The 27,638-nt window shown below is 39.5% G+C and overlaps 2 protein-coding genes across 2 annotated transcripts in view; one reads left to right on the forward strand and one right to left on the reverse strand.

Moving 5' to 3' along the window:
• Positions 1 to 27,638, forward strand: part of LOC114830380 (endonuclease domain-containing 1 protein-like) — a 121,140-nt gene that overhangs the window by 90,884 nt on the left and 2,618 nt on the right. The window lies entirely within an intron of this gene.
• Positions 11,134 to 17,652, reverse strand: LOC117593897 (perforin-1-like). The gene is made up of 7 exons (XM_034290511.1): positions 17,570 to 17,652; positions 16,287 to 16,651; positions 14,722 to 14,885; positions 14,157 to 14,376; positions 13,942 to 14,066; positions 11,878 to 12,301; positions 11,134 to 11,754 (listed from the first exon to the last, which is right to left on the reverse strand). Exons 1-7 carry the CDS (start codon positions 17,574 to 17,576, stop codon positions 11,275 to 11,277), a joined length of 1,785 nt encoding a protein of 594 aa, XP_034146402.1. The 5' UTR covers positions 17,577 to 17,652; the 3' UTR covers positions 11,134 to 11,274.

Consider the following 27,638-nt stretch of genomic DNA (forward strand, 5'->3'; position numbering starts at 1 on the left):
CCACCATAATTCACCAATAGATTCATAAAAAATATTTTCTGGATTTTTTTCTCTCATTTTGTCTCTCATAGTTGAAGTGAAGAATACTTTTTTGCCCCACTGTATATATGTACAGTAAGAAAAAATGCTCCAGGTTTGTCGTAGAGTTAATGGCCAATAAACCACAATTAAGAGCAGTTTTAGTCTCAAAGCATCACAGTTCAAAACTGTTGAAACTAAACAACAAGGAGACATGGGGAACTCCTGGACCCAAAATTGAACCATGGGGAACTCTGCTACAATGGTCTGGGTTCTATTAGCAGGCTATTTCTGAAACCATAAACAGATATCCACAGCCAAGGCCAACGAGGTCAATTTGGAAGGACCGACTCTCTCAAAATATTTTTTAAACTGTCCGTCTTGCACAGTTCTTACTATAATGCAACACCATATATTTTGAACACCATATTTCACCATGTTTGCAATGACTGACTGACAAACTGGGGGTTTTGTATGAGGTTTGGTGCACTGAAGAGGTCTTTTTTTCCTCAATCTGGTCAGGGCTGTGTTCTTACAAAGGAAGCGTGAGTTTTTCTTTGTTGATCTCCCACCACATGCAGTTACAAAGAAGTGCTGCAGGGTTATTTCTTGTAAACTGAATAGACTTTTTAAGAAGAATTTCTGAATGACCTGAGCCCTCTGATCCAGAAGAGATGCTGTGGAGTACAATGTTGACAGTTGTCATGGACAATCAATCAACTAAAATGATAATAAAAACTCTGTTGTCCACCTTGTGTCCTAAACTACAACAGTTTTCTTGTCATCTCACCGAAACACTCTTAACACTGCATAAAGCCCAAGCAGGAAAGGACAGTATTATTTCGGTTAGAGTCCCTTAGTAAGCTACAGCTGTAATGTTATAACATCATAAAAAACAATAGTTTACAGCCATTATTTACATGGAATATGTGATTCACAGAGTGCATTGGAAAAACAATGGCATGGAGCATGTGCTGGCTGTGGGCGTGGTTGTTTAGGTAGTGGTTACAATGCATTACTGGTTGAAATTGTTCATCACGAGACAGGAAGGAGGCATGTTTGGTACAGTCATATTAAATAAAAAACATACAGGAAATTCTGATTCATCTTTAGCATCTGATTGTTATCAGCTACAATTGTACTTCAGGGTTACATTTTTCTTTCCAAGGGGTAACTGGGAGCATTTCTTGGTTAATGTGGATGTCTGGTCACCTTAATCAAGAAGGAGATGGAAAACTATAGAGAAAAGCTTAAGAGATGATTAATGTTCACACAATCAAGAAAAACCACATAGCGGTGATGGAGAACAAGACAGTTAAAGTTTCTTGTCCACTTGATGACAGCAGAAATAATCTATGTCTGAGGTTAGATATGGAGGTTGATAAAGAATTTGATAGATGTGGGAGGAAACTGTGAAAAGAGCTGTTGTAAATCTAGTTTCCAATCAGCTTTGGTTCAGTGTGGTGCAGAAGGCAGTAAATGGAAAGCTTAACAATGTGAAACCCATGGTGTGATGTTATGGCGTATTATTCAAATGTGCACATTCACAACCCATCTAAAATCTAGGGTTAAATAGATATGTCCTTGTTTATGAAGGTAAAGCAACATGTTTGTCCATTAAAATAACATAAAATTAATCAGTAATACAGTAAAGATATTGTTTATGTTGTAAATGACTATTGTAGCTAGAAATGGCTGATTTGTAATAAAATATCTACAAAGGCATTCAGAGGGCCATTATCAGCAACCATCAGTCCTGTGTTCCAATGGCACATTGTGTTTCGCTAATCCAATTTTATCATTTCAAAAAGCTAGTTGATCATTAGAAAACCCTTTTGCAATTACGTTAGCACAGCCAAAAACTGTTGTGCTGATTAATGAAGCAATAAATCTGTCTGTCTTTAGAATAGTTGACTATCTGGAGAACATTATTCTCAAACTAATCTGTCTAATCTTGTTCTGAAAAATGAAGGCCATTCCATGCGATACATTTCCAAGAAACTGAAGATTTCACTGTTCACTACTCCCTTCACAAAACAGCGCAGACTGGCTAACCAGAATATATAGAGGAGTGGGAGGCCCCAGTGCACAACTGAGCAAGAGGACAAATACATTAATGTCTAGTTTGAGAAACAGACGCCTAACAGGTTATCAGGTCCTGGCTATGCCCTTAGCCATCACTGTGCTGGTCTGGGGGCCATATTCGGGACCTGACCATGCCCCTAGGCATCTCTGCACAGTTGTTTTTTGTTATCCAATTTACTTCAATCTTTTGCCACACTCTGTGTGGTGTTTTGTTTGTGTGTATGTGTCACGTGTTTGTCACTGGTGCTGCTTGGGTTTTCGGTTCTTTTTTTGCCAAATTAAATTAAATGGATTTGAACCACTTCTCTGCGCCTGTGTCCTGCCTCCCGCATCGAGACACAGGTCCTCAACTGGCAGCTTCATTAAATACATTGTACCCGCAAAACACCAGTCTCAACGCTAACAGCGAAAAGGCAACTTCTAAGTTGAGTTGCAAAGCTGGGAAAACAAACAAAAAAAATGGACCATGGGAGATTGGAAAAGTGTAATGGACAAACAAATCTAACTCCGAGGTGTTTAGCACCCAAAGAAAAACATTTGTCAGACACAGACCACATGAAAAGATGCTGGAGGAGTGCTTGACACCATCTGATAAGAATGGGGGAGGCAATGTGACATTCTGGGGAAGCATTTACTTCCCTTATTTATTTTGTATTGTATTGATTGTTGCACCAAAGGCCAAAACAAATTCCTTGTTTGTTGTGAAACTTACTTGGGAATAAACCCTTTCTAATTTTGATTGATGGTGGTACAGTGGGAGATTTGTACAGGGTTAAAGGGATCTTGAAGAAGGAAGGCTATCTCTCCATTTTGCAATGTCATGCAATACCCTGCAGATACCCAGGACAAAGCACAGCTCCAAACTATGTAAGAACTATTTAGGAAGAAGCAGTCAGCTGGTATTCTGTCTGTAATGGAGTGGCACAGTCACCGGATCTCAACCCTGTTGAGCAGCTTGACCGTAAGACGTGCCAATCAAGCCAATCCAACTTCTGGGAGGAGCTTCAGGAATCATGGGGTAAAATCTTCAGATTACTTCCAAAAACTGGAATCTAATGGTCTGCAAGGCAATAATTGCCTCAAATGGAGGATTCTTTGATGAAAGCTAGATTTTTCTTTTTTAAAGGAAACAAATATTATTTCAATTAAAAATCATTGTTTCTAACCTTGTCAATTACTATATTACCTTTTCATTTTGCTACGTTTCCTATTCAAACATTTCATGTATGTTTTTATAGAAAACAAGGACATTTTCATAGAAACTGAGTGCATTAAAGTTTGGGTGGGTGTTGAAGATACAGTTGTATCTCCCTGCTGATGCTACAAATAGAGCTTTGTTAGAAAACCAATTATTTCAAAATGGTAGACCATCTCCATTTGGGGTGCTTCAAAATAAGACCTACATAAAACAAACTTATATGATGCATTTTAATGAGTCTAATCCCCGTCAACCCATGGCATTTAAACAATGTTCGGGGACTTAGATTTCCATAGCAAAATTGGATAGCTTGGAATACATTTGTATGTGCTCAATCACTTTCAGACATTGGCTTTAAGAATTCAAGATTCGTTACAGATTACACTATTTCAAAACCAAATTACATGGGATCTTTTTTTTTCAATAGCATCCACAACTGCATCCACAACTGGAGTTCCAAGACTTTGACAACAATATCATCCAGTGATGTCTGAAACATTTGAAACAGTCTTAGATTAGTCAAAAGTTTGCCTTGAGAACTATGTACAGGATGTGAGCCAAGAAGATCGAATGTGACCGAATGACCGTCACTACGCTATTGTTAAATAGCGTAATGATTAGAGAAGCAGATTTGTGAAGTGTAGGTCCCAATTTCATATCTTCTCATATAGTATAGGTCCCAAGTTCTGGAGGTATATGTACCCCAACATAATCTCCACTGCAGATTAAGTGTGACAGGAGCATATAAAACACGGCAAACTCATGGCTTGGCAGGCCTATCAGTGCACAGTGTAATGTTTATGTAACTAAATAATACCTATCGATGTTCATTTAATATACAGTTGTTTAATATATATAGAATGTAAAACAATTGCCGTGATTCGAGTGGCAAAAAAACTTAATTCAAATGCGGTAAAAGTTTATACTTAGTTTCTCATGCCCTGTCTAGAGTATACCCATTAGAATGTATCACTGACATGCCCTGTCTAGAGTATACCCATTAGAATGTATCCCTGACATGCCCTGTCTAGAGTATACCCATTAGAATGTATCACTGACATGCCCTGTCTAGAGTATACCCATTAGAATGTATCCCTGACATGCCCTGTCTAGAGTATACCCAATAGAATGTATCACTGACATGTCCTGTCTAGAGTATACCCATTAGAATGTATCACTGACATGCCCTGTCTAGAGTATACCCATTAGAATGTATCACTGACATGCCCTGTCTAGAAAATACCCACTACAATGTATCACAGACATGCCCTGTCTAGACTATACCCACTAGAATGTATCACAGACATGCCCTGTCTAGAGTATACCCACTAGAATGTATCAATGGCATGCCCTGTCTAGAGTATACCCTCTAGAATGTATTACTGACATGCCCTGTCTAGACTGTACCCATTAGAATGTATCACTGACATGCCCTGTCTAGAGTATACCCATTAGAATGTATCACTGACATGCCCTGTCTAGAGTATACCCATTAGAATGTATCACTGACATGCCCTGTCTAGAGTATACCCATTAGAATGTATCACTGACATGCCCTGTCTAGAGTATACCCATTAGAATGTATCACTGACATGCCCTGTCTAGAATATACCCAGTACAATGTATCACAGACAGGCCCTGTCTAGAATATACCCACTAGAATGTATCACAGACAGGCCCTGTCTAGAGTATACCCACTAGAATGTATCAATGGCATGCCCTGTCTAGAGTATACCCTCTAGAATGTATTACTGACATGCCCTGTCTAGAGTATACCCATTAGAATGTATCACTGACATGCCCTGTCTAGAGTATACCCACTAGAATGTATCACTGACATGCCCTGTCTAGAGTATACCCACTAGAATGTATCACAGACATGCCCGGTCTAGCATATAACTACTAGAATTATTCACATTTTGGATTAATTTATCCCTCTTAAATAGATTATAATAGATCACTATCGATCTACCGAGAAGTATGGTTTGTTCAATAACCTCTTCACTCAATGGTACGTTATTTTTGAAGCTGGTAGACAATAATTTATAGATTTTTACTTTTGTATTTTACATTATTGACTTTTTTGTCAGTGGCTAAAACATTTTTTTAAAAATACATTCTTGTTTCATGTTGTAACACAAGAAAATGCAGATTTTTTTTTTGGAGATCCACTGTGTCACGATTGTAGAAGGTAGCAGGAGACAGGCACAGAGGTTTTCTAACTAAAGGTTCTTCTGAAAATTAGACTTGCCAAAACAAGGACATGTAGAAGAACATAACAATGCAACAGTGACTGACCAAATACACTAGGACAGGAGGAACTTCAATAGGGACATAATGAGGGGGCATACTAGGGGAATACACTAACGAGAATCAACTGAACAAAGATATAGAGAACTTAGAACTGAACTATACAGAACGTACAAATGTAACGACAGGAACGTTACACATTGTAAATGGGGAAGATTCTGGCCTAGAGCATGTTGCTACCAGACCAGACCATTCTACGCCAGAGCAGAAGTCTCATATCTAAAAGGGTACAGGTGCTTCTAATGTGACACTAAAATAGTTTGAAAGTTTATCTGGCACCCGCATCATCATGTTACTGAATAGGTGTTGTATAACTGAATCATCACGTTACTGAAGAGGCCTTGTATTACTGAAGAGTATTATTAGTCTAGAGTGTCTACTAAAGACTCATCCCTTCAGCATGGTCTATGATTTAGTGGTCTGGCCCAGGTGTGGGAAGGTAAACGTCTTGAATCTGTCCACACTTGCTGTGTTGTCATAAGGGGTTTAATCTCCACTGGGATGTCCTCTCTCCAATGCCATTCAGGGGGCAGAGTCACTGGCCCCCGAATGATGGCAAATCAACGCATTCTGAAGCATTCAAGGATTTTGTCAAATTGGGCCAAAACATTGTTCATTCTCTTAAGGCTTTAAAACTCAATGTACAGTGGTGCCACCTGCTGGTCAGGAATAAATATCACATGTGGAATGTTTACATAAACGTCTTTTCCGATAGAATCCAGCTGCAGCCCTACAGACTTGTCTGGTTAAAACCCGTCTGGCTAAAACTTATCTGGTGTCATACGTCTATTTCGCCATTTCCGTTTCATAATTTCCTGACCCACTCCTCGCTATTTCAAACTGTTGTCACTTCAGTAACCTTAGTAACATTTGGACAATTCCACACTTGTTTCCTTCCGTTTCATGGTTTCCCTTACATCTACCTCTTGCCAAAAATAACTGGTTAAAACCATTATACCTTAAGTTACATATATTACAATTAAAAACAGTACATATAAAACATACATCTAAATTATAACTATATGATTTAGAATACAGCTCCGGAAAAAATTAAGAGACCACTGCACCTTTTTCTTTCCATTCCAGAAAAGTCGAAAAAGGAAGGTTTTGAGTGAGGAACAGATGAGTTCAATTTGCAGTGATCTCAAATTGAATGCACAAACATTAGCTACATAGCTAGCTCCTACAACACTATTACCAGTAGCTACAGCAGCTCCTATATCTCCTATAGAGGAATTTCGTCTGTGAGGGCTACCTACTAGTCAAATACTTGGTAGGCCTCCCATGGGATAACTGCAGAAATACGACGGGGTATGGACTCCACGAGCTTGCGGAAGTATTCTGTAGGAGCTCTCAATGCAAGTGAGACAGGCCATCCTTATGCTACTAAAAATGGAATAATCCATCAGAGAGATAGCAGGAACATTAGGAGTGGCCAAATCCACAGTTTGGTACATTCTGAGAAAAAAAGAACACTGGTGAGCTCTGCAACACAAAAAGGCCTGGACGTCCAGGGAAGACAACATTGGTGGAAGATCATAGGATCCTTTCCATGGTAAAGAAAAACCCCTTCACTACTTTCAGCCAAGTGAAGAACACTCTCCAGGAGGTAGGCATATCATTATCCAAGTCTACCATAAAGAGAAGACAAATCAGAGGGTTAACCAGAAGGTGCAAGCCATTCATAAGCCTCAAGATCAGAAAGGCCAGATTAGACAAAAAAATACTTCTAAAAAGCCAGCCCAGTTATGAAACAGCATTCTTGGGACAGATTACATTTAGGTTCAACCTTTACCAGAATGATTGGAAGAAAAATGGCTCATGATCTGAAGCATACCACATCATCTGTAAAACATGGTGGAGGCAGTGTGATGGCATGGGCATACATGGCTTCCAATGGCACTGGGTCACTAGTGTTTATAGATGATGTGACACAAGACAGAAGCAGACAGATGAATTCTGATGTGTATAGAGATAAAAACATACTGCTAAACCAACCAAAGGGTTTTTTAAGGCAAAGAAGTGTAATATTCTGCAATGGCCGAGTCAATCACCTGATCTCAACCTGATCGAGCATGCATTTCACTTGCTCAAGACAAAACCTAAGGCAGAAAGACCCACGAACAAACAACTGAAGAAGGCCTGGAAAAGCATCATAAAGGAGGAAACCCAGGGTTTGGCGATGTCCATGTGTTCCAGATTTCAAGCAGTCATTTCTTGCGAAGGATTCTCAACAAAGTATTAAAAATGAAAATTCTATTTATGATTGTGTTAATTGGTCCAATTACATTTGAGCCCCTGAAATAAGGAAACTGTGTATGAAAGTGTTTGCAATTCCTAAACGATTCATACGATATTTTAGTTCGACCCCTTGAATTTAAGCTGAAAGTCTTCAGATGTCATTAATCACCTGGTGATCATACATCTCAATGATACAGCTTTACGACAGAAATGCTGGAGTAAAACATTAATAAAATATAGTGGATCCAATGCTTGATTTAAGATGTGATATTAAAAACTGATGAGCAAATATTCCTGACATAGAAGTTACAAATGCAATGTTGCCAGTGTTTTCAGTGAAACGATACATGACAAGTAACCATTGGGACTCGAAAAGGGCTTTCTAAAACAACTACATATCCATCCACAGCTCTACATCTTCAGCTATTGGCCAGCTGATGTCTCTTCCAAATTGATCAGATAATTCTAACAATAGTCTAGGGTATTTTGGATACCGGTTTATTATTGATAAAGAATGATGTGTAGTAGAAACGTTTTGAAATTCACCGGCTTGTGAAATTCATTAGTTCTTGATAATTAGCCTGTAGACTAATTTAGTTCCATATGTTTTAAAGCATGTTTTGAAAGCGCCATGTCTTAAAAACCCTATCATTATGGCGCTTTTCCACTGCATGGTACCGGCTCAACTGGATCAACACTTCTCGCCTCGCCTCTAACTGGGGAGCTTTTCCACCGCTATGTACCAGCTCTACTCGGCTCTACACACCCCGTGCCATTTTTCACTGCAGATAGTATCTGGTACCACAGCAAAACTATCTGGTACCAGGTACTATCCTAACTTTTGGCCAGTGGAAAAGCAGAAAAGGCGAGGCAAGTAGAGCCGAGTCGAGCTGGTACATAGCGCTGGAAAAGCTCTCAAAGTGGGCTCTCAAAGTGAGTCAAGAATGCAGTGAGTACAGTTGAGCCGGTACCATGCAGTGGAAAAAGGCCATTCGATGGTCGCATGAGGTGCGAACCTTCAAACGTCATCAATGTCGTGATATTGTTGCTCAGATGCAAGCCTCTGCCCTTTCACTTCCAGCAGACTGGGTTGAAATGTCTAAGTAAGCCTCGAAGCGTCACTAGTTATTTCTCCATTATGGCCCTTGAGCAATGGGAGGGAACTCTGTGGGTGATACTCCGGGATCTGGGGTTAAACTTGGATAGAGCCACAGTGTCACTGGACCCCCCTGTCTGAGCCCCAAGGTTTGACGCAGCTATATTATTGTGTGTGTGTGTGTGTGTGTGTGTGTGTGTGGTGGGGGGTGTCAGTTCTCCTTCTACATTGTAAATCCTTTTTAATCTAAGATAAACACTATAACTTTCCTTGTGTCCGCCTCCGTTTAATATTCGGAGGACATTAAGTCTTTGACAACCCCTCAGGGGTCACTGTGTAGAGTCAGGATACGAATTGCAGAGCTGTAGGACTTAGTCATCCCTTTATTTCGGTACAAAACAACAAAACAAAGGCGAGGTCGCAACCGAGAACGTAAAGCACAAAGGCAAAAATAATAATCCACATGGAGTGTGGAAACTTAAACAGGATCCTCAATTAGTAGCAACATCAGGTGTACCCGGCTCGAAAGACTCGTAGCTGTCCCTGTCCAAGGTCCTCCTTGTGGTACTGCAGATCAACACAATACCAGATGATTCCAGCTGCCACTCCGCTGACCATTCCTCCCTCCTGGGTTGTCCCTGTCCTTGTCCATCTGGTAATGCGTCTGACCTGGATGATGTTTTATAGACTCTGGACACAGCCCATATGCATTTATAAATGACTACAATTTTTACTCTTAAAGTGTTCAGCACAGCCAGAAGTGGACTGGTCATCCCTCTGAGTCTGGTCCCTTTTTTTTTTCTTCCTACTTTTCAGCCACTTTAAGAGAGTTTTTCCTAGCCTATGTCCATCAACACTGTAGTTGCTTGCTCCTTGGGGTATCAGGCTGGGTTTTTTTTAAAAGCACTTTGTAACAACTGCTGATTTAACAAAGAAACCAGGCAAGCCTATCTCTGCCCACAATTATTAGGGATGAATGTTGTTGCCCTGCCTGTATTTGATCCATGGTTTCCTATGTGGCAGACTGTATCTTTAAGCAATATACTATTTAAATAGTGGGTATTGTTTCACCTGATACATGTGTAGAGGTGTGGTGTCGGTTTACTTCTGCACTGTTAAATAAATGTGTCAAAACGACACTGTTCTAACATCCAAACCAACAGGAGGTGTAACAGGGTCACTACAATAGTAAACGCATTAAGTTATAAAGAGATTACTGTAGATGGCTAGCTAATAGCAATTGTATACACAATCTGTAATGAAAACAATGACTCCAATCACTCCATGGTTTGTTCGTTTCTTTAAAACAACGACAGTTGAATAGCTACCCACTACGCTATGTGAACTGCGCTATGTAAATCGAAATTGAGAGCAATAAGTTATTTGTCAGTGCAGTTTGTCCATCGCAATATAATCATAAACAGTTTTATTTTAGGCTTAGTATAATGTAGCTACTGAAGCTTGTATCCAGCAACATTTTAGTCTATCCTGAACAAAACTTAATGCCAAATTGGTTTTGTCCGTGGCGAGGATCGAACTCTGGTCCCACTAACGTGGCAGTCCGCGTCTCTGACCGCTATGCTATTTAACTACAGGTAGGCAGGCAGGCCGGCATAAAAGTGAACAGAAAAACAACAGGTCATTAGGTAAAAGTCAATTCATTTATGGGATGGACAACCAATTATCAATACCTTAAATGAAATAGCTTTTTTATTGCATGGGTAGCTAACACAAAGTCAATGGGCCAGTCTGGAGTGAATTAACACATGTAAGTCAAAAGAGTTAAAAGCGTTACATAAAAGTGCTATAAAAGTGTACGTAAACCATTGCTTTTCAAAAAACATTGGATATACAGTGGGAAGAACGAGTATTTGATACACTGCAGATTTTGCAGGTTTTCAAAGCATGTAGAAGTCTGTAATATTAATCATTGGTACTCTTCAACTGTGAGTGACAGAATCTAAAACAAAAAGCCAGAAAATCACATTGTATGTTTTTTAAGTAATTAATTTGCATTATATTGCATGACATAAGTATTTGATCACCTACCAACCAGTAATAATTCCAGCCCTCACAGACTTGTTAGTTTTTCTTTAAGAAGCCCTCCAGTTCTCCACTCATTACCTGTATTAACTGCACCTGTTTGAACTTGTTACCTGTATAAAAGACACCTGTCCACATACAATGTGATTTTTGGGATTTTCACAGTTGAAGTGTACCTTTGATAAAAATTACAGAAAACCTGCAAAATTGGCAGTGTAAAATTGCTTCTGCCTCAGAATAAGAGGTTGGAAATAATCAACATAAAAATAGGTTTTGATCACAGCTAATTGAGGGCAGAGAGACGAGGGTGATCATTTGCTTTCTGTTTCATCATGAAGGCCAACGGGTCTACTGGGGGCCGGCCCATCCGGATGTGAGCCAGTAGATCCTGGGTCATGTTCAGGGCGTTACGGGAGGCGTAGATGTCAGAAAGGTCAGAGTTCATTGGAGAGGGGATGTACTCCCCACAGGTTGGGCCCCCAAGTCCTGGGGCACATTCAACAGTGTAGGAGTAGAACAAGTTGCCATAATCTAGTGCACACATTTCATCATTATAAGACCCTGCTTTGATAGGTCGAATGCACTCCCCTAAACGTTCGTACGGCGTCTTCTTGAACCAGGTGCGGTCATCGTCGTGAACTTGAATCTTGAGCTTACTGGACGGGGAGAGCTTGAAAATGCCAAAATCAAAGACTGTGTTCCACGTGGGGTTGTCATTGTTTTCGATCACACCAGTCTGCTTGTATTCATTACCCAAGTACACCTTCAGGAAAAAAATCAATGTAAACTGGATTTAAAGCTACCTGGTGTCAAATCCTGGATTAGCTTTGAAGTGTGCTTATTAAAATGTAATACCAATTTAAATATTCAGATTAAGCAATCATACCTTGACAAAGCCGTCAGTCTGTGACATAGTGTCCCCAGAAAGGCCCTTGGCGTACTTTATGGTGACCGTTAGTCGGGCCAGGCCTTTCTCCTTCGGGCAGCACTGGTTGGTCACCTCCTCACTGGCCTGACACACACACTGGCAGGAGTCATGGGCACTGGGCTTGGAGCCACTCTTACACTTCCCAGAGCAGTGCTTGACCAGGCCGTGTTCCAGGATGTAGTCCTCCACTGCTTTCTTCAGCCCTGCCCTTTTGTTGGTGTCCTTCACCAATACGTGGAGGGGGTGGAGGGAGTAATTGATGATGTCTGGAACAGTGTTCAGGGTGCTTGCCCAATCAGCGAAGGCCTTGGAGGTTCCCCTCGTCCTGGAGAAGAGCAGGTCAGTTGTTCCATCCGTCTTTCCCCCCACCACCTCATTAATCCTGTTGGTTAGTATATCATTATTAGTCCTGTTCCACAACAACAAGCACCACATTGGGAATCAATCAAATCAAATCAATCAAACCTGTCATTAAACATGCTGCTGAAACTCTCACTCGGAGGTTGATTTAGGCATCTTGCCGGGGCCGGCACGAGGCACCCAAACCAAAAATCATAATGGTGACATTTGCGTGATCTGTTTTCTATCGTCACATCACTTTAATGATATAATGTCACCATGTGGGACGATGGGTCCATGAACCTTGTCGGAGTAGGCGCCCTGATTCTAGTCTGTGAGTTAGACAGATTACTGCCTGGGAAGGTCTCCCCACTGGAAGCCTGATGTAGGGGGACCGGGGAATCTATCAAATAGTGCACCTCTATCTTTGTACAGTACTAAAGTGATTAGAAAAAATCAGTCGCAGTACGAAATGCTACCAAATGAACCACAATTCATTCATAAGACTGTGAATATATAGTTTCACAGACGTATTGGTGGATTTGTTTCTGGTTTGTGCGAAATTTTTAAGAACAATAAAAAACCAGTCTGCACACAACCAAGGTGAATTGGTTTAATCTTGACTCCTGGTTGACAGTGCTGGGGAATGGGGAATGTATAGCGATTCCAGTGACAAATCAACACAAATGGATAAGAAAAGATATAAGCCATCAGGTGCGCAGTTTAGGAAAAAATATCACAGATGAGGAGAAATGCGCAAAAGATAAAGGTACAGTATGCAGCTATGTCATCTCTCTATAAGTATAATATTATGCAGGTAATGCAATAGGCTAGTATAACACTTATGTTCTTTAGTCTCTGTTGCTTGCTACGCTATTACACATAGGGAGACAATATTCAGTTCTCTGTCCAACTTCCCTACATAACATTGGATATCCGTTCACACAGTTTCATCATGATAATATGTTTAGCTTAATGCAAAATGATTACAACCTAACTAGCACAATATTGATTTGGTTAACTTTCATTGAGGTGACCTCATAAAGGTTTTCTGTGATTGTATTGACTAGGTCCGGAGCTCAGTAAGGGGCATTTACAATAGCTGTAGGCTAACTTAAAAGGTGTCTATATTATGCTGGTATTTTGTATCTTCTGTGATATATTGACTCTTTTGGGGTGTCTTATGCCTAGAATTAGCCAAGGAGGTTGTATGGTTAATTTTTTTTGTATTCTGAAAGTTTGATAAATTGTGCATGATGACATGTATATGTATATTTAGTTGTGCAATAAATGTATTTAGGGTGTCAGACTTATACTGTATTGAAATTCAGGGTCACTTCTGGTAGATTTTGGAGCACCCTCTGGCACTGGCCAGGATGAGGAGACATCTAGGCTTTGTGGAATTTAGTTTTATTTGCATATTTTTTGTTAGGGGTGATAATGTAGAATTCGATTCTCTATTTGTATTCATATACTACAAACTTTGTTACTCCTTTTTGATATTTATGAGTCTTTTTTATACACCTATATGGGGGTGGCTGAACAGGGGGTACGCCCATGGAGCCATACAAGCTAGAACCACCACTGGTCTCATTAAACCTGTTTGTTAGTTTATCATTATTAGTCCTGTTCCACAACAACAGGCACCACATTGGTAATCAATCAAATCAAAATCAATCAAACCTGTCTTTAAACATGCTGCTAAATCTGTCTTGATTGTTCTTCTTGCAGAACTTGGTCTCAGCATTGACTTCGGCTGTTGCAGTATTGGTGGCACCAGAGGCCTCAGCTTCCAGACAGTCCTTGACCTTCAAAAAAAGAAAAGAAAAACATAATGTAAAAGGTTTTAAAAATATATCAATAAATGTAAATTCATTGTATTTTTAAATTGCCATCACCTCATTCTCGCTGTAACCATTCAGTGCTGCCTCACACACTTTTAGAGAGGTGACACTCTTCACCCGCCCCCCCAGTTGAACCTTCTTGATGTAGTGGGTGCCAAAGGTGGCAACTAAACGGGTGTATTCAGCCTTGGAATGGGTGTTGTAGTAGGAAGGGAGACGATCCAGGGAGCGAGAGAACTCAGGATGTAGAGGAGGGTCCTCAATCAACTGGTAACTAAGGAAACACAGGATGGAGAGTTAATTAGTAATGAGTCATGTAGGTAAAATACATTGATTGGTTTGATTATAGACCTGTCGATAGGAATTAATAGATTATAAATGTTAACATTTGGGGATACCAAAAAAAGTAAATTATTGAAATCTCTTCATGTGAAATAATGGTATGTCAATTTTTTTTGTCATATTAGAAACGTAACCCATTATATCTTCTATATACTACACCATTTTACAACCTGTACCCATAGCCTTTACAATCCAAAGTGTAAAGTGTTAATGAGCCACTAGAGAGCAGTGTTAGCTCTACAGTAGTAATGCAACTATAGTAAAACAAGTAAATCACCTGTAATAGGAGCAGTGTGTTTCCTGTTTGATGAAGCTGTACTTGTCCTTCTTGGACTGCTCCATGACTGTCCTAGCAGTTCTGGAGTGGGTACCCAACATGATGGACTGCTTTACCTCGGGGGTCATGCCAAAGTCCAGGCCAATCTTCCAACCAGCATCTACCTACACAATTATAGTGGACATATCACTTACAGAGGTGGTCAGTACCATTAGACAAGGTAGGCAGCCGCCTATGGCCCCAGAAGGCTTAGGGCCCTGTGAAAAAGGGAAATATAGTTAAAAAAAATTATAATAATACATTGTTTTTTTGTAATAATGTTTTGTCTTAAAATCTGATTGTGACGCTCAAAATGACTAAATTAAATCATGCCTTCTAATACATTATTTGTTTCAGACCGAACAGCCCTCTCTTACTCAAATGGTCTGTCCCATATTGTTTCTCACTGAAGCAGCCCAAACGTCGTTAGGTAGCATACTCAGCCTGATACACAACAGAAGTGATGGACAGAAAATATTTTATAATATGAAACACTAGTATGTGAGCAGGGCAGAAAAAAGAAGGAGAAAAATGGCGTGAGCACTGATGTAGCTATCGGGGGTGCAGCAGTGTGGTGGGTGGGGGACCGTGCCCCCCTGGGCATGCCAGCCCAGCGTCACCACGCTACGCCAGTGGGAGTGAGTGTCCATAACAGTTGTAGCTTTGTGGCTACTACTTGTGTCATAAACATGAATAGCTTAGAGGCTACAGCTATTAATGAATATGTCTGTGTGACAGATAAACTATACAGGTGGTTGTTTCAGTACGCACCACTGCTCTCTAAATCAGAAAGTAGGTTGGGCTTCTGAAGCAACGTAGATTCATGTATTTTACACCTTGTGTTTATAAAGCTCTCCTGCACAAATACACACTGTACATTAATTCTCTTCTGACATACAGAAATACAAACGATTAAACAGGGTCTCAGGGATGGTTAACTCTAGAGATACCTTCAATCTCCACTGAGTTAAGCAGTTTTTCTGCACCTCACATTTGGAATAAATTCCAGGATCATTTTAAATCAAATGAACTAGTGACTCCAGGGCAAATCAAAAGGATGATGGAGGATTATTTCCATGAATTTTGTGTTCATGTTGTGTATTGCTTGTGTTGGTTCAGGGTTTATCCACAAAAAAACACTCATACATACTGGTCTCAGTATGACTTCCACTACTAAAATAAATGTTAAATAAAAAATGCTGTTCTGGATCTGAGGGTTGTAGTAGTAGTAGTACTAGCTGTAACAGTATTAATAATAATAGTAGTAGTACTAGCTGTAACAGTATTAATAATAATAGTAGTAGTACTTGCTGTAACAGTATTAATAATAATAGTAGTAGTACTAGTTGTAACAGTATTAATAATAATAGTAGTAGTATTAGTTGTAAAATTATTAATAATAATAGTAGTAGTACTAGTTGTAACAGTATTAATAATAATAGTAGTAGTATTAGTTGTAAAATTATTAATAATAATAGGAGTAGTACTAGTTGTAACAGTATTAATAATAATAGTAGTAGTAGTACCTCTGTTTGACTCTGGTTCACAAATGCCTCACTGGAGTCGTAGACCGTGCTGGATATCTTCATGTGACATTGGTGTAAGGCTCTCCAGTCCAGCACAGCCGCTGGGAGTCTCTGAGTCTTTCCCTCCATGAAAGGGTTAACACACAGTGTACAGGTCCCGTTGTTCTTCCAGTTATCCATGTTCACCACATAGGTCTCCTTGCGCTCCATGGTGACCACATCAAAACCCTCACCAGCCAGCTTGGTCCCGGGAGCTGGCTGGGCAGCATTGCACTCTTTTAGTTTGCCTGTTTTGCAGGAGAGCAGGACTGGGGGGATCCAGGCCCCCCACAGCCACAACAGGGTCAACACAGTAGTCTTGAGAACTGGAGAGGGGAAGGATGGGGTTTTAATATCACAATGTATTTAATAAAGAGTTATTTAATGTAGAACTAAAATTGATATTACACCAAAATAAGATGTTCTCACAATTTCAGACCTGCTGTTAAGTTACTGCAGTTCTATTTTTCTTAACAAAACAACATTCACTGGAATTGTAAAATTATTATTCAAAGAGAACATTACAAGTGCAACAAACATATTTTCACATGTCATATAGCAGAGTCTGAAAATGTACGTACATGTGATATTTATGTTTTTAGGAGAAATTGCAACACTCTTGCACACAGGTGATGCTTGCAAATGTTATTATTTAATGAAAAAAATGTAAAGCCTTTCGGACAGCCTGACCGAAATGTTATGTTTTTACCAAAGTCTTCTCAAACCTCCTAATTACACTACAGGTGTGTGATTAGTACATTTTTGACATTTTTCCGGTTTAAACATTTTCATACATTTGCAACAAATGTTAAACTTGTTTTTGTTTCATTATTATAATGTATTTCTTGTAAACTGAACATTTCAATTTAACCTCCTAAGACGTGAGCTTTGATAATGTATGCATTATTTATTTCTCTTAGCTATTTGGGATTATAGGACCTGATAAGTATAATATCTAAGCATTGTCTTTAAACAGTAAGTACTTATGAAAGAAATTATGAAGACATTGGGTTTATTTTACTACATAACACAAGTCACCAATGTGTAACAAAGTAGAAAACTGTTCATTTCAACTGTTTTCATCAAAACAGAACATCTGCTAATGAAATATGCAGTCAGTGTTTTATATATATACCGTACATAATAGTGTATACTGCATTTGTCAGTACTGAGAAGATTAATACACTTAACAATACATTTCTACTGGAAACAAGAATGAATTGAAGAATTGATCAACATCTTACCAGACATACTGTAACAGTCACTACGGGTAATGATAGTAGGTTGATAAAAAAGATTCTGGAACAATGGACCTGTCTGTATGACTTGCTGAATGACTGAAGTACTTAAGAAACAGCAAGATGTTATCTGACTTTTTATACCGTGAAGGCGGGCGTTTTTCTCAATGTGGTTAAGGCTTTGTTTATACAAAAACGCGGAGTGGTTAGCCTTGATTAACTTCCACCACACTCTATTCCTGGTGCTGATTGGGTCACTATTCAGAGAAAACTTTTGCAGACAAATACAGATCATTTCTGTGACCTGTGTTGAAATATATTGTTCGTATAGTATTTAATTTAGTAAGAACGTACTCGGTCAAAAATCTAAGGAGAAAGAGAAGCTTTATTAAAAGCATCACAGCAGAGCTGACTGATATTTAATGTTAAATCGATCTCAATGTAAATATGGTTGCTAGCCGTTGTTGCAACGTGGTCTCAGGGGACCATGGCACCCGATTTCATATGATATTGTTGTAACATCACAATGCACTACCAAAATGTATAATACATTACGAATTGGCTAAATCCGTAATAAATGCATTTTAATGTTACAGTAAGGTTCATGTTCGGTATCACAGCACTGGGGTTAAAGTTAGGGTTAAGGTTTGGGGTATGGTTAGAAAAGGAAAAAGGATAGGTTAAGGTTTGGTTAGGGTTAGGTATCACAGCACGGGGTTTCAGGTTAGGGTTTGGGTTAAGATTAGGTATCACAGCACTGGGGTTAGGGTATGTGTTACAAAGAAAAACATATTGATGTTGTAACACCACTACTCGCCCCCTTTCACAGCAAGTTCTGTCTGGAGCAGGGTATAGAGTACCCGTTGGTGGAGCGGTAGTTTCCCGGTTTAAAAATATGACAGGAGGAGGACTGCAGCCTCTGGCATGATGCGTTCATGTTTAAATATCATGGCACGAATAGGACCCCATCAAGAACAAAAACGATCATTAACAACGATGCCTGCAATCAAAATAAAAATAATGTTTTCTGGCTAAACAATTTAGATTCTCAGAAAGCTGTATATGGACAGATGGAGAGTGTGGTCCACATGAAGAGAGAAGACAAAGGAAAGTTAAGATGGCTGAGAAAGGACAAAGGTCGAAAGGTGGGAAAGGAGACCAAGGAGACATTCAAAATGGATGAAGATTAATTCTGTTTGACCACCTGGCCGACCGACAGTAGTCTCAAGATGGAGTCTCTCTCATGGGATCCTGGAATCATGGACGATACTAGGAACTGACGTTGGCTATCATTATTGTTGTTTCAGAGTTCTTAAATGTTTATTTCCAAAAATGAATCGTACCCAACCTTTAAAAGAAGCTGGTATTAATCAAGGAAACCTGATCACTTTCCTCTGTACTTTGTCAGGTTTATTTAATTGAATATTGCATATTACATGTGCTTTGAAAAGCACTTTGATGGTAAATAGCATATTTAATAGGCATTTATGAGAGCCTGTTATATCCTATCATGCTTGAACATGTTTTAATGGGTATTCAAGAAATAACCTGTTTTGTTGTGCTTTGTCATGTTAGATGTAATTTGAGTCAATGCATTTATTGCTTTGATAATGTTTTAATTCGTAAAGCCTCAAGGGGGGTCTTGCGACAATGTGGTTGGGCCTTTACCAGGCCCAAGATAATGTGCATTCGTGTGCTGAGCTGTTAGCTAGCACACATGGGTAAATCTAAACAGAGTGATAAATTAGAAATTGGTACAATTATACATTTCTAATCTGGTAAAATAGTCTCATAGTTTTCTTACAAAAGGTTAAAGATTGTTGTCTCTCTCCTTGTATATCGTATAAGTGGTAGAAAAAAGAATCCACATGGTAATAGTCTTCAACGTTAACGAAACGCATTGTCCCATGAGGACTGAATTTGAATCCAATATGGTCATAGCCTACAAAACAGGGTAATACAGCTAAAGTGAGTTTACTCTCCAATAAAATTAGATGTTGTATTTTAAATGCTGAATTGAGTTTGGTTAAATAATATAGTTTCTTTTTGATTGTATTTACAATGGTAACTGGGATAACCTTTGTATCTTAAAACTAACTCCTGATACTTGTTAATGGAATTTAAATTCTAAAATGGTACATTTACTAATGAACAAATAGGGTATTTGTTTTCTGTCAAAATCATAATTTTAAGGATTTCCCAAATCTTCAGTTAAAGAAAGATATCGGCTAAATTGATAGAATAACATATCTTACTACAGACTTCAGATTTTGTATGTGTGGGAATTTAAATTTAATTTACATTAAACAAAAATTTGATCTTTTTAATGGCTCACCATAAATGGGTGAAGCTAGGGGCTCCAGGAAGGAGGACAGACCAACTGGGATGGCCCAACCATTGTTTCCCATTAAATCAGGGTATCTATTGCTAAGGGTTAAAATTGGATTCATACTGGTCTCATCTGTGGTAATTTTACCAACACAAACATATTCTGTTTTGGGATAGAGTTTGTGAATTCCCTAAAATGTAGGAGGTTAATCAAGACAATGTTTGTGTTTGTCAATAGGTAGTTTGGCCATTGTCTTGTGAAAATGCTAGATTTTGGTGCTGTAGATAGCAGGTAAACCACTGAAACACAGGCTAGAGTTTTTCACTCCTATAATTTTGTTGCGCAGCTTATCCCCTAGAGGGCAAACATTTTCCTAGTTGGATATGTACCATGAAACAGGACTTTATAGATGCATTATTGCCAATTCCACAGACGTGTGTGATGGTACTAAGGTAAAGTCAAATTTGAAAGCTGTTAGCTATGTTAGACAAATTTGTTAATAGGTTATATGGTTTATAATTCCTTTGCACAAGCTACCTTGTTGCACATTGATAACATTTCAATCAAATGTATTTATAAAGCCCTTTTTACAACAGCAACTTATTACAAATTTAGTAAATGTGTTGAGCGATACGGTATCAAAAAATTCAAGTGTCCCCATTGACACCTGGCCCAGGAGGTTCAGGACATTTTTAGGACAACTGAGATTTTGAGGACCATTACTATTTAAGGAGTCAGTTATTTGTTTTCTAATGGTGACGATCTTTTCATCAAAGTAGTATTCATTACAACTAAAGTGAAGACCCACTTTGCTTTTTTGTTAACTTTGCAACTGTATCAAAGAGAAATTTTGGATTGTTTTTGTTCACCTCAATCAGGTTGGAGAAGTAAGCTGATCGAGCAGACGTGAGTGATTTTCGGTATTGTAGTGTACTGTCTATCCAGGCTAGTCTAAATACTTCCAATTTGGTGGAGCACCACTTTCGCTCGAAATTTTCTGGAGGCTCTAGTATTGTCTGTGTACCAGGGAGCAAGTTTCTTGTTGTGTATTTCTTTTGTTTTTAGTGGTGCAACTGTGTCTAATGTATTTGGCAGTATTGAGTATAGATCCTCGATTTGATCGTTTACAGATTTATTTACTCTGTCATTAATGAGGCATAACCAGGAGAGGCCTCATTTAAGGCAGTGAATTCATTAGGCTTTAGCCACGTTTCACATAAACCAATAACATCTAGTTTTTGATCAGAGATTAATTAATTTACTGCAACTGCCTTTGGAGCAAGGGATCTAACATTTAGGAGTCCCATTTTGAGATGCGAAGTGATACCATCATTTTTATTTTTATTTGTGACCGAGGTGGAGGAAGGCTTTATCTTAATAAGGTTGTTTTTGTTAACACTACCTTGTTTAACTTTTCTCAGTCTGGCTATGCTATTGACAGACTCCACTATGCTAGCAGGCTGGCTAACAGCCTGCAGCCTGACCTGCACCCTATCTCATGTTAAGTCTATAGGAGTGAGACTCCTGTCTCATTGTTTTCGAATGTTTGTTTTTAACATCTTTACATTGTTTTGTTATGCATATACAGTATGCAACTCCATATGGAATGGATTCTCGATCCATCCCTACTACCAATTCTCTATATTTCGTGTCTGTACTGTAATGATGGCGAGTGCGTGTTCAGGATGGCGCCTCCTGTGGCGGTATTTGTCATTGTTCTGCATTCACTCATGGTGTCACTTCCCATTGACTTAATGAAGTGAAGGCAGGGTAGATATATGATATGATAATTGATTATGATTGGAAAGAGTTGAGCTTAGGGCGCAAAGCAAATACATTTGGTACATATAAGGAGTTATATGAAAAAAAATTGTTTGCGTAGTTATAACGGAGCATTGGCATCTGTTATGTTTTACATCTTCCATTCACAGGATTTGTTTTTAATTGGTTAATTTGGAAGTTTATTTGTTTGATGTAAGGTCTAACATTTGAATGGTTGAATAGAATAGATCTAACCCTTTTTTATTTGGCTAAGCAAAGTCAAATATAAAATCTTATTCCACTGCTAGTTGCTATCGGGCATTAATATATAGCACAAGGAACCAAACATGAACCAAGCCAGTTCTGGGTGGAAAAGGAAATTTGACATAGAATATTATGGACATTTGCCTTGATAGGGTGGACACTTCACTCTAATGATGGAACTTCTGCGAGCCACAGGTTTTCAGGACTGATCTATTGTCTTCATTGTTGGAAGTTGACAGAACAACACCCAGTGGATGGTAGTTTGGACTGTTGAGCCACACTAATTGTTATTTTGCAGTTATACTTTCAACAGATCGGAACATCTCAACCTGTTTCCTGATGATGATATTTTAATCATGATGTCATGTTTTCGTCAGATTTTCTACTGAACACCATTAACACTGATAGCAGCCTGTTGATGTCAATATGTTTCTCAACCCTTATAATCTGAGGTGGGGGAGGGATGGATGACTGTCATACATTCTAAATCAATTTTGACTGACAGGGTTTTTGACCTATCAAATACTGAAACATCGGCATGGATTTGAATATACATTGTGTACCTTGATACTTACCATAGATGTATTCACTGTGCATGTTGGGTAATGTGAAGACGGAAAATGTTCTAGATGAACAGTTGAACAAACTATTGTCTTTGGTCTCTTCAATACGAGTTATCAGAGATGTGGTTATGAAACCCACAAACATTACAAATTCCATCAGAGCTATTCTGCTTGGTAGAGATCGTATCCTGCTGTTGTTAGCATTCTGTATTGCTGGCAGAGAAGTGAGTGCTGTCGAGCTAGCCAACATAGTGTTTTAGCATTGTAGACACATGGCATGGGTTCAAGATAGGTGTTGGAGCATGCTGACGACGTGTTTTAAAGGGGAGGACTATAATGAATTCAAGAATATTATTGCCGTGGTTAGGACCAGCTTGGAGTGGCTGACAATCAGGAGTCTATTAAAAAGTGAACAATGCCTGGAATTGTTGGGCATTTTGGACCATTTGATGGGAGTGTGGAGCAGTGGAGCTCTTATACAGGGAGGTTTGGATATAAAGGATTCAATATTATAGAGATTTTAGGACTATGGACTGTGATTTTGTAAGGATAAGTGTGTATTCTTCCAATCATTGGTGAAATACTTATGACAATGTCATCGACGCCACTGGCCTCCACAAGGCTCCATCCAAGGTCAACGCTATCATGGATGCTCCAACACCCCAGAATGTTAACCATCTACGTTAATTCCCAGGTTACTAAATGACTATGGACATTTCCTTCTGAGCCTAGCAACAAAGTTGAAGCCACTGCATCAGTAGCACAACATGAAAATGGATGAACCAATGTAAGGAAGTATTTTTAAAGCAAGGAAGTATCTTAAAATCTGAGGCACTAACACACTTCGACCCATCATTGTCCATCCAGCTAGCTTGTGATTCCCTATGGTGTGGGAGTAGGGTGAAGAGAGTCCAATTGCCTTTGCAATGAGAACATTGAACAAGCCAGAAAGCAACTATGCACTGATAGAACGAGAAGCATTGTTTTTGGAGTGCATATGTTTCACCATTATCTTTATTGTAGGATATTCACCCTTACAGATTATCATCTGCTGACAATTATGTTTGGGCCACATTCCATCCCTTTCTGCAAGCAGAATCCTGTTGCTGTCAGAGCACACCTACGACATCAGATTCCGCAAGTATGAACTGCATTGCAACGCTGATGGAGTTTCCAGTCTACCGCTGCCTGTTGTCAAGCCAGAGTCATGCCCAGGGGACACTTTCTACTTCAAAGAGGTGGAAAATGCACCAGTTACGTTTGGAGAAACACCAGACCCGTTGTTATCAGGGGTGATGGACAGTCTCATCAGTGGTAAAGCCACAAGAGATGCTCCGGAACTAAAGCCTTACATTTCAAGAAGAATTGAGCTGTCAGTCCAGTCTGGTTGCCTCCTGTGTAGACGGAGGGTTATCATTCTTCCTTTGCTGAGGAAAGAAGTGTTACAACCATGGACCATTCTGCATTCCGGAATGTGGAATGGTCCACATGAAAGAAATCGCACAAAGCTACTTCTGGTGGCCTGTACTGAATGGAAACATTAAAGAGAAAGCCAAAACATGTTAATCCTGTCGGAATGTTTGAAATGTACCCTAACATCCTCTTCTTCATCCATGGGATTGACCAGAGGTAGCCTGGCAAAGCATTCATGTTGACTTTGCAGGCCAATTTGATGACCGAATGTGTTTCATGGTCATTGATGCTCATAGCAAATGGCCACAGGTTGCCATTATGAAGTCTACAACTGCAGAGAAGACCATTGAGAAGCTTGGAGATGTGTTTAGCCGGTTAGGATCACCACGTCAACTTGTGAGTGACAACGGACCACAGTTTGTGTCCCAAGCAATGGCCACATTCCTACTGATGAATGGAGTTCAGCACATCAAATCCTCTCCTAACCATCCATCGACTAGTGTGTTGGCAGAGAGATTTGTACAAACAATGAAACATGCCTTAAAAGCATCAAGGTCATGGAACACTCCACCAACCCTTGAATAGCTTCCTACTGTCCTACAGGGGTACGGTGCACGCCGTCACCAAAGCTTAACCTGCAATGCCAAGGCCTACAGGAGTTGTTGAGCATCAGGTTGACCGCCATTACCCTTCTAGAGATAGGCGGGCACCTATACGCTTAGACTTGTAAACTGACTAAACCTTCTGCTGGGGCAGAATTATCCCCATGGGCAGTCCAGGTTTCAGATGGTCTACTCTCATTCCTCAGTTGTCTTTATCCTGTTAAAAAGTATATATAAATGATGAGTTGTTAAGTTGAACATTGAGATGTTTCTTTAATGTGGGTTGTTCTGAAAATGTACAGTGGGGAGAGCAAGTATTTGATACACTGCCGATTTAGCAGGTTTTCCTACAAACCTGATTCCAAAAGAGTTGGGACACTGTACAAAGTAAGTGAGTAAAAAAGGAATGGAATAATTTACAAATCTCAAACTTATTATTAATTCACAATAGAATATAGATAACATATCGAATGTTGAAAGTGAGATATTTTATAATGTCATGCCAAATATTGGCTCATTTTGGATTTCATGAGAGCTACACATTCCAAAAAAGTTGGGACAGGTAGCAATAAGAGGCCGGAAAAGTTAAATGTACAGATAAGGAACAGCTGGAGGACCAATTTGCAACTTATTATGTAAATTGGCAACATGATTGGGTATAAAAAGAGCCTCTCAGAGTGGCAGTGTCTCTCAGAAGTCAAGATGGGCAGAGGATCACCAATTCCCCCAATGCTGCGGCAAAAAATTGTGGAGCAATATCAGAAAGGAGTTTCTCAGAGAAAAATTGCAAATAGTTTGAAGTTATCATCATCTACAGTGCATAATATCATCCAAAGATTCAGAGAATCTGGAACAATCTCTTGTGCATAAGGGTCAAGGCTGGAAAACTATACTGGATGCCCGTGATCTTCGGGCTCTCAGACGGCACTGCATCACATATAGGAATGATACTATAATGGAAATCACAACACGGGCTCAGGAATACTTCCAGAAAACATTGTCGGTGAACACAATCCACCGTGCCATTCGCCGTTGCTGGCAAACTCTATAGGTCAAAAAAGAAGCCGTATCTAAACAGGATCCAGAAACGCAAGCGTTTTCTCTGGGCCAAGGATCATTTAAAATGGACTGTGGCAAAGTGGAAAAGTGTTCTGTGGTCAGACAAATCAAAATTTGAAGTTAATTTTGGAAAACTGGGACGCCATGTCATCCTGACTAAAGAGGACAAGGACAACCCAAGTTGTTATCAGCGCTCAGTTCAGAAGCCTGCATCTCTGATGGTATGGGGTTGCATGAGTGCATGTGGCATGGGCAGCCTACACATCTGGAAAGGCACCATCAATGCTGACAGTTATATCCAAGATCTAGAACAACATATGCTCCCATCCAGACGTCGTCTCTTTCAGGGAAGACCTTGCATTTTCCAACATGACAATGCCAGACCACATACTGCATCAATTACAATGTCATGGCTGCATAGAAGAAGGATCCGGGTACTGAAATGGCCAGCCTGCAGTCCAGATCTTCCACCCATAGAAAACATTTGGCGCATCATAAAGAGGAAGGTGCGACAAAGAAGACCTAAGACAGTTGAGCAACTAGAAGCCTGTATTTGAGAAGATTGGGACAACATTCCTATTCATGAACTTGAGCAACTTGTCTCCTCAGTCCCCAGACGTTTGCAGTCTGTAATAAAAAGAAGAGGGGATGCCACACAGTGGTGAACATGGCCTTGTCCCAACTTTTTTGCGATGTGTTGATGCCATGAAATTTTAAATCAACTTATTTTTCCCTTAAAGGGATATATTTTCTCAGTTTAAACATTTGATATGTCATCTATGTTGTATTCTGAATAAAATGTGGAAATTTGAAACTTCCACATCATTGCATTCTGTTTTTATTCACAATTGTACAGTGTCCCTACTACTTTGGAATCGGGTTTGTACTTACAAAGTATGTAGAGGTCTGTAATTTTTATCATAGGTACACTTCAACTGTGAGAGACGGAATCTAAAACAATGATGGGCTACAGGACATGAGGAAGGTGAGGGATCAGCCCAGAACTACACGGCAGGACCTGGTCAATGACCTGAAGAGAGCTGGGACCACAGTCTCAAAGAAAACCATTAGTAACACACTACGCCGTAATGGATTAAAATCCTGCAGCGCATGCAAGGTCCCCTTGCTCAAGCCAGCGCATATCCAGGCCCATCTGAAGTTTGCCAATGACCTTCTGGATGATCCAGAGAAGGAATGGGAGAAAGTCATGTGGTGTGATGAGTCTAAACTCCACTATCTGTGTTTGGAGGAAGAAGAACGGGGAATTAGGGATGTGGGAACAGGAGTGCATGATAAGACAGTCCGGGGATGCGTTGATGTGTAGATGGGATGATGACAGCTAAAAGATCGGCGACAAAGAAAGACGGGGTCCTAGGTGGAATCATGACACAGTCCATTAATTTGTTGTGTATCCTTTATAATTCCCAATAATGCTGTTTCTATTTACATTGCCGTTATTTTTAAGAATTTTAAACAAAAATCCTTTCAGGAAAAAAAACTGCCTTCCAGGAGACTTTGCCTCATCACAGAAACTCAGGATGTGTCGTTTGATGTACATTTCGCCAAGTCATTTTTATCACACTGCTTGCTTTTTCACAAAGTACATTTTCCAGGACATTATGCTCTTGGAGGAGAGTGCATTCCCCAGCCAAAGACAGCAACTGAGCTAGCAGGTTCTGTGAACTTTAAACAACTGCATACTGGTGTTTGTGACGCAAAAAGGACAACCCAAATTTCTTTATATACAATTAAATTCATACTACTGCTGCTCTCATCAATCTATGGATACTAATGGAATTTTATTGGTCGGTGTCATTTGTACTTATGCCAGTTTTTTACCACTGTCCTAACAGACATGTCATGATCAGATACGTGCAACTCAATAGACTTTTGCGGCTTAAACATAGATATATTAAAGCCTCACAAACAAACATTTTGACATTTTCACTTAGGGGTGTACTCACTTTTGTTGTCAGCGGTTTAGACATTAATGGCTGTGTGTTGAGTTATTTTGAGGGGACAGCAAATTTACACTGTTATACAAGTTGTACACTCACTACTTTACATTGTAGCAAAGTGTCATT

Source organism: Esox lucius, chromosome 24 (assembly GCF_011004845.1).
Source record: "Esox lucius isolate fEsoLuc1 chromosome 24, fEsoLuc1.pri, whole genome shotgun sequence".
Classification (NCBI taxonomy): domain Eukaryota; kingdom Metazoa; phylum Chordata; class Actinopteri; order Esociformes; family Esocidae; genus Esox; species Esox lucius.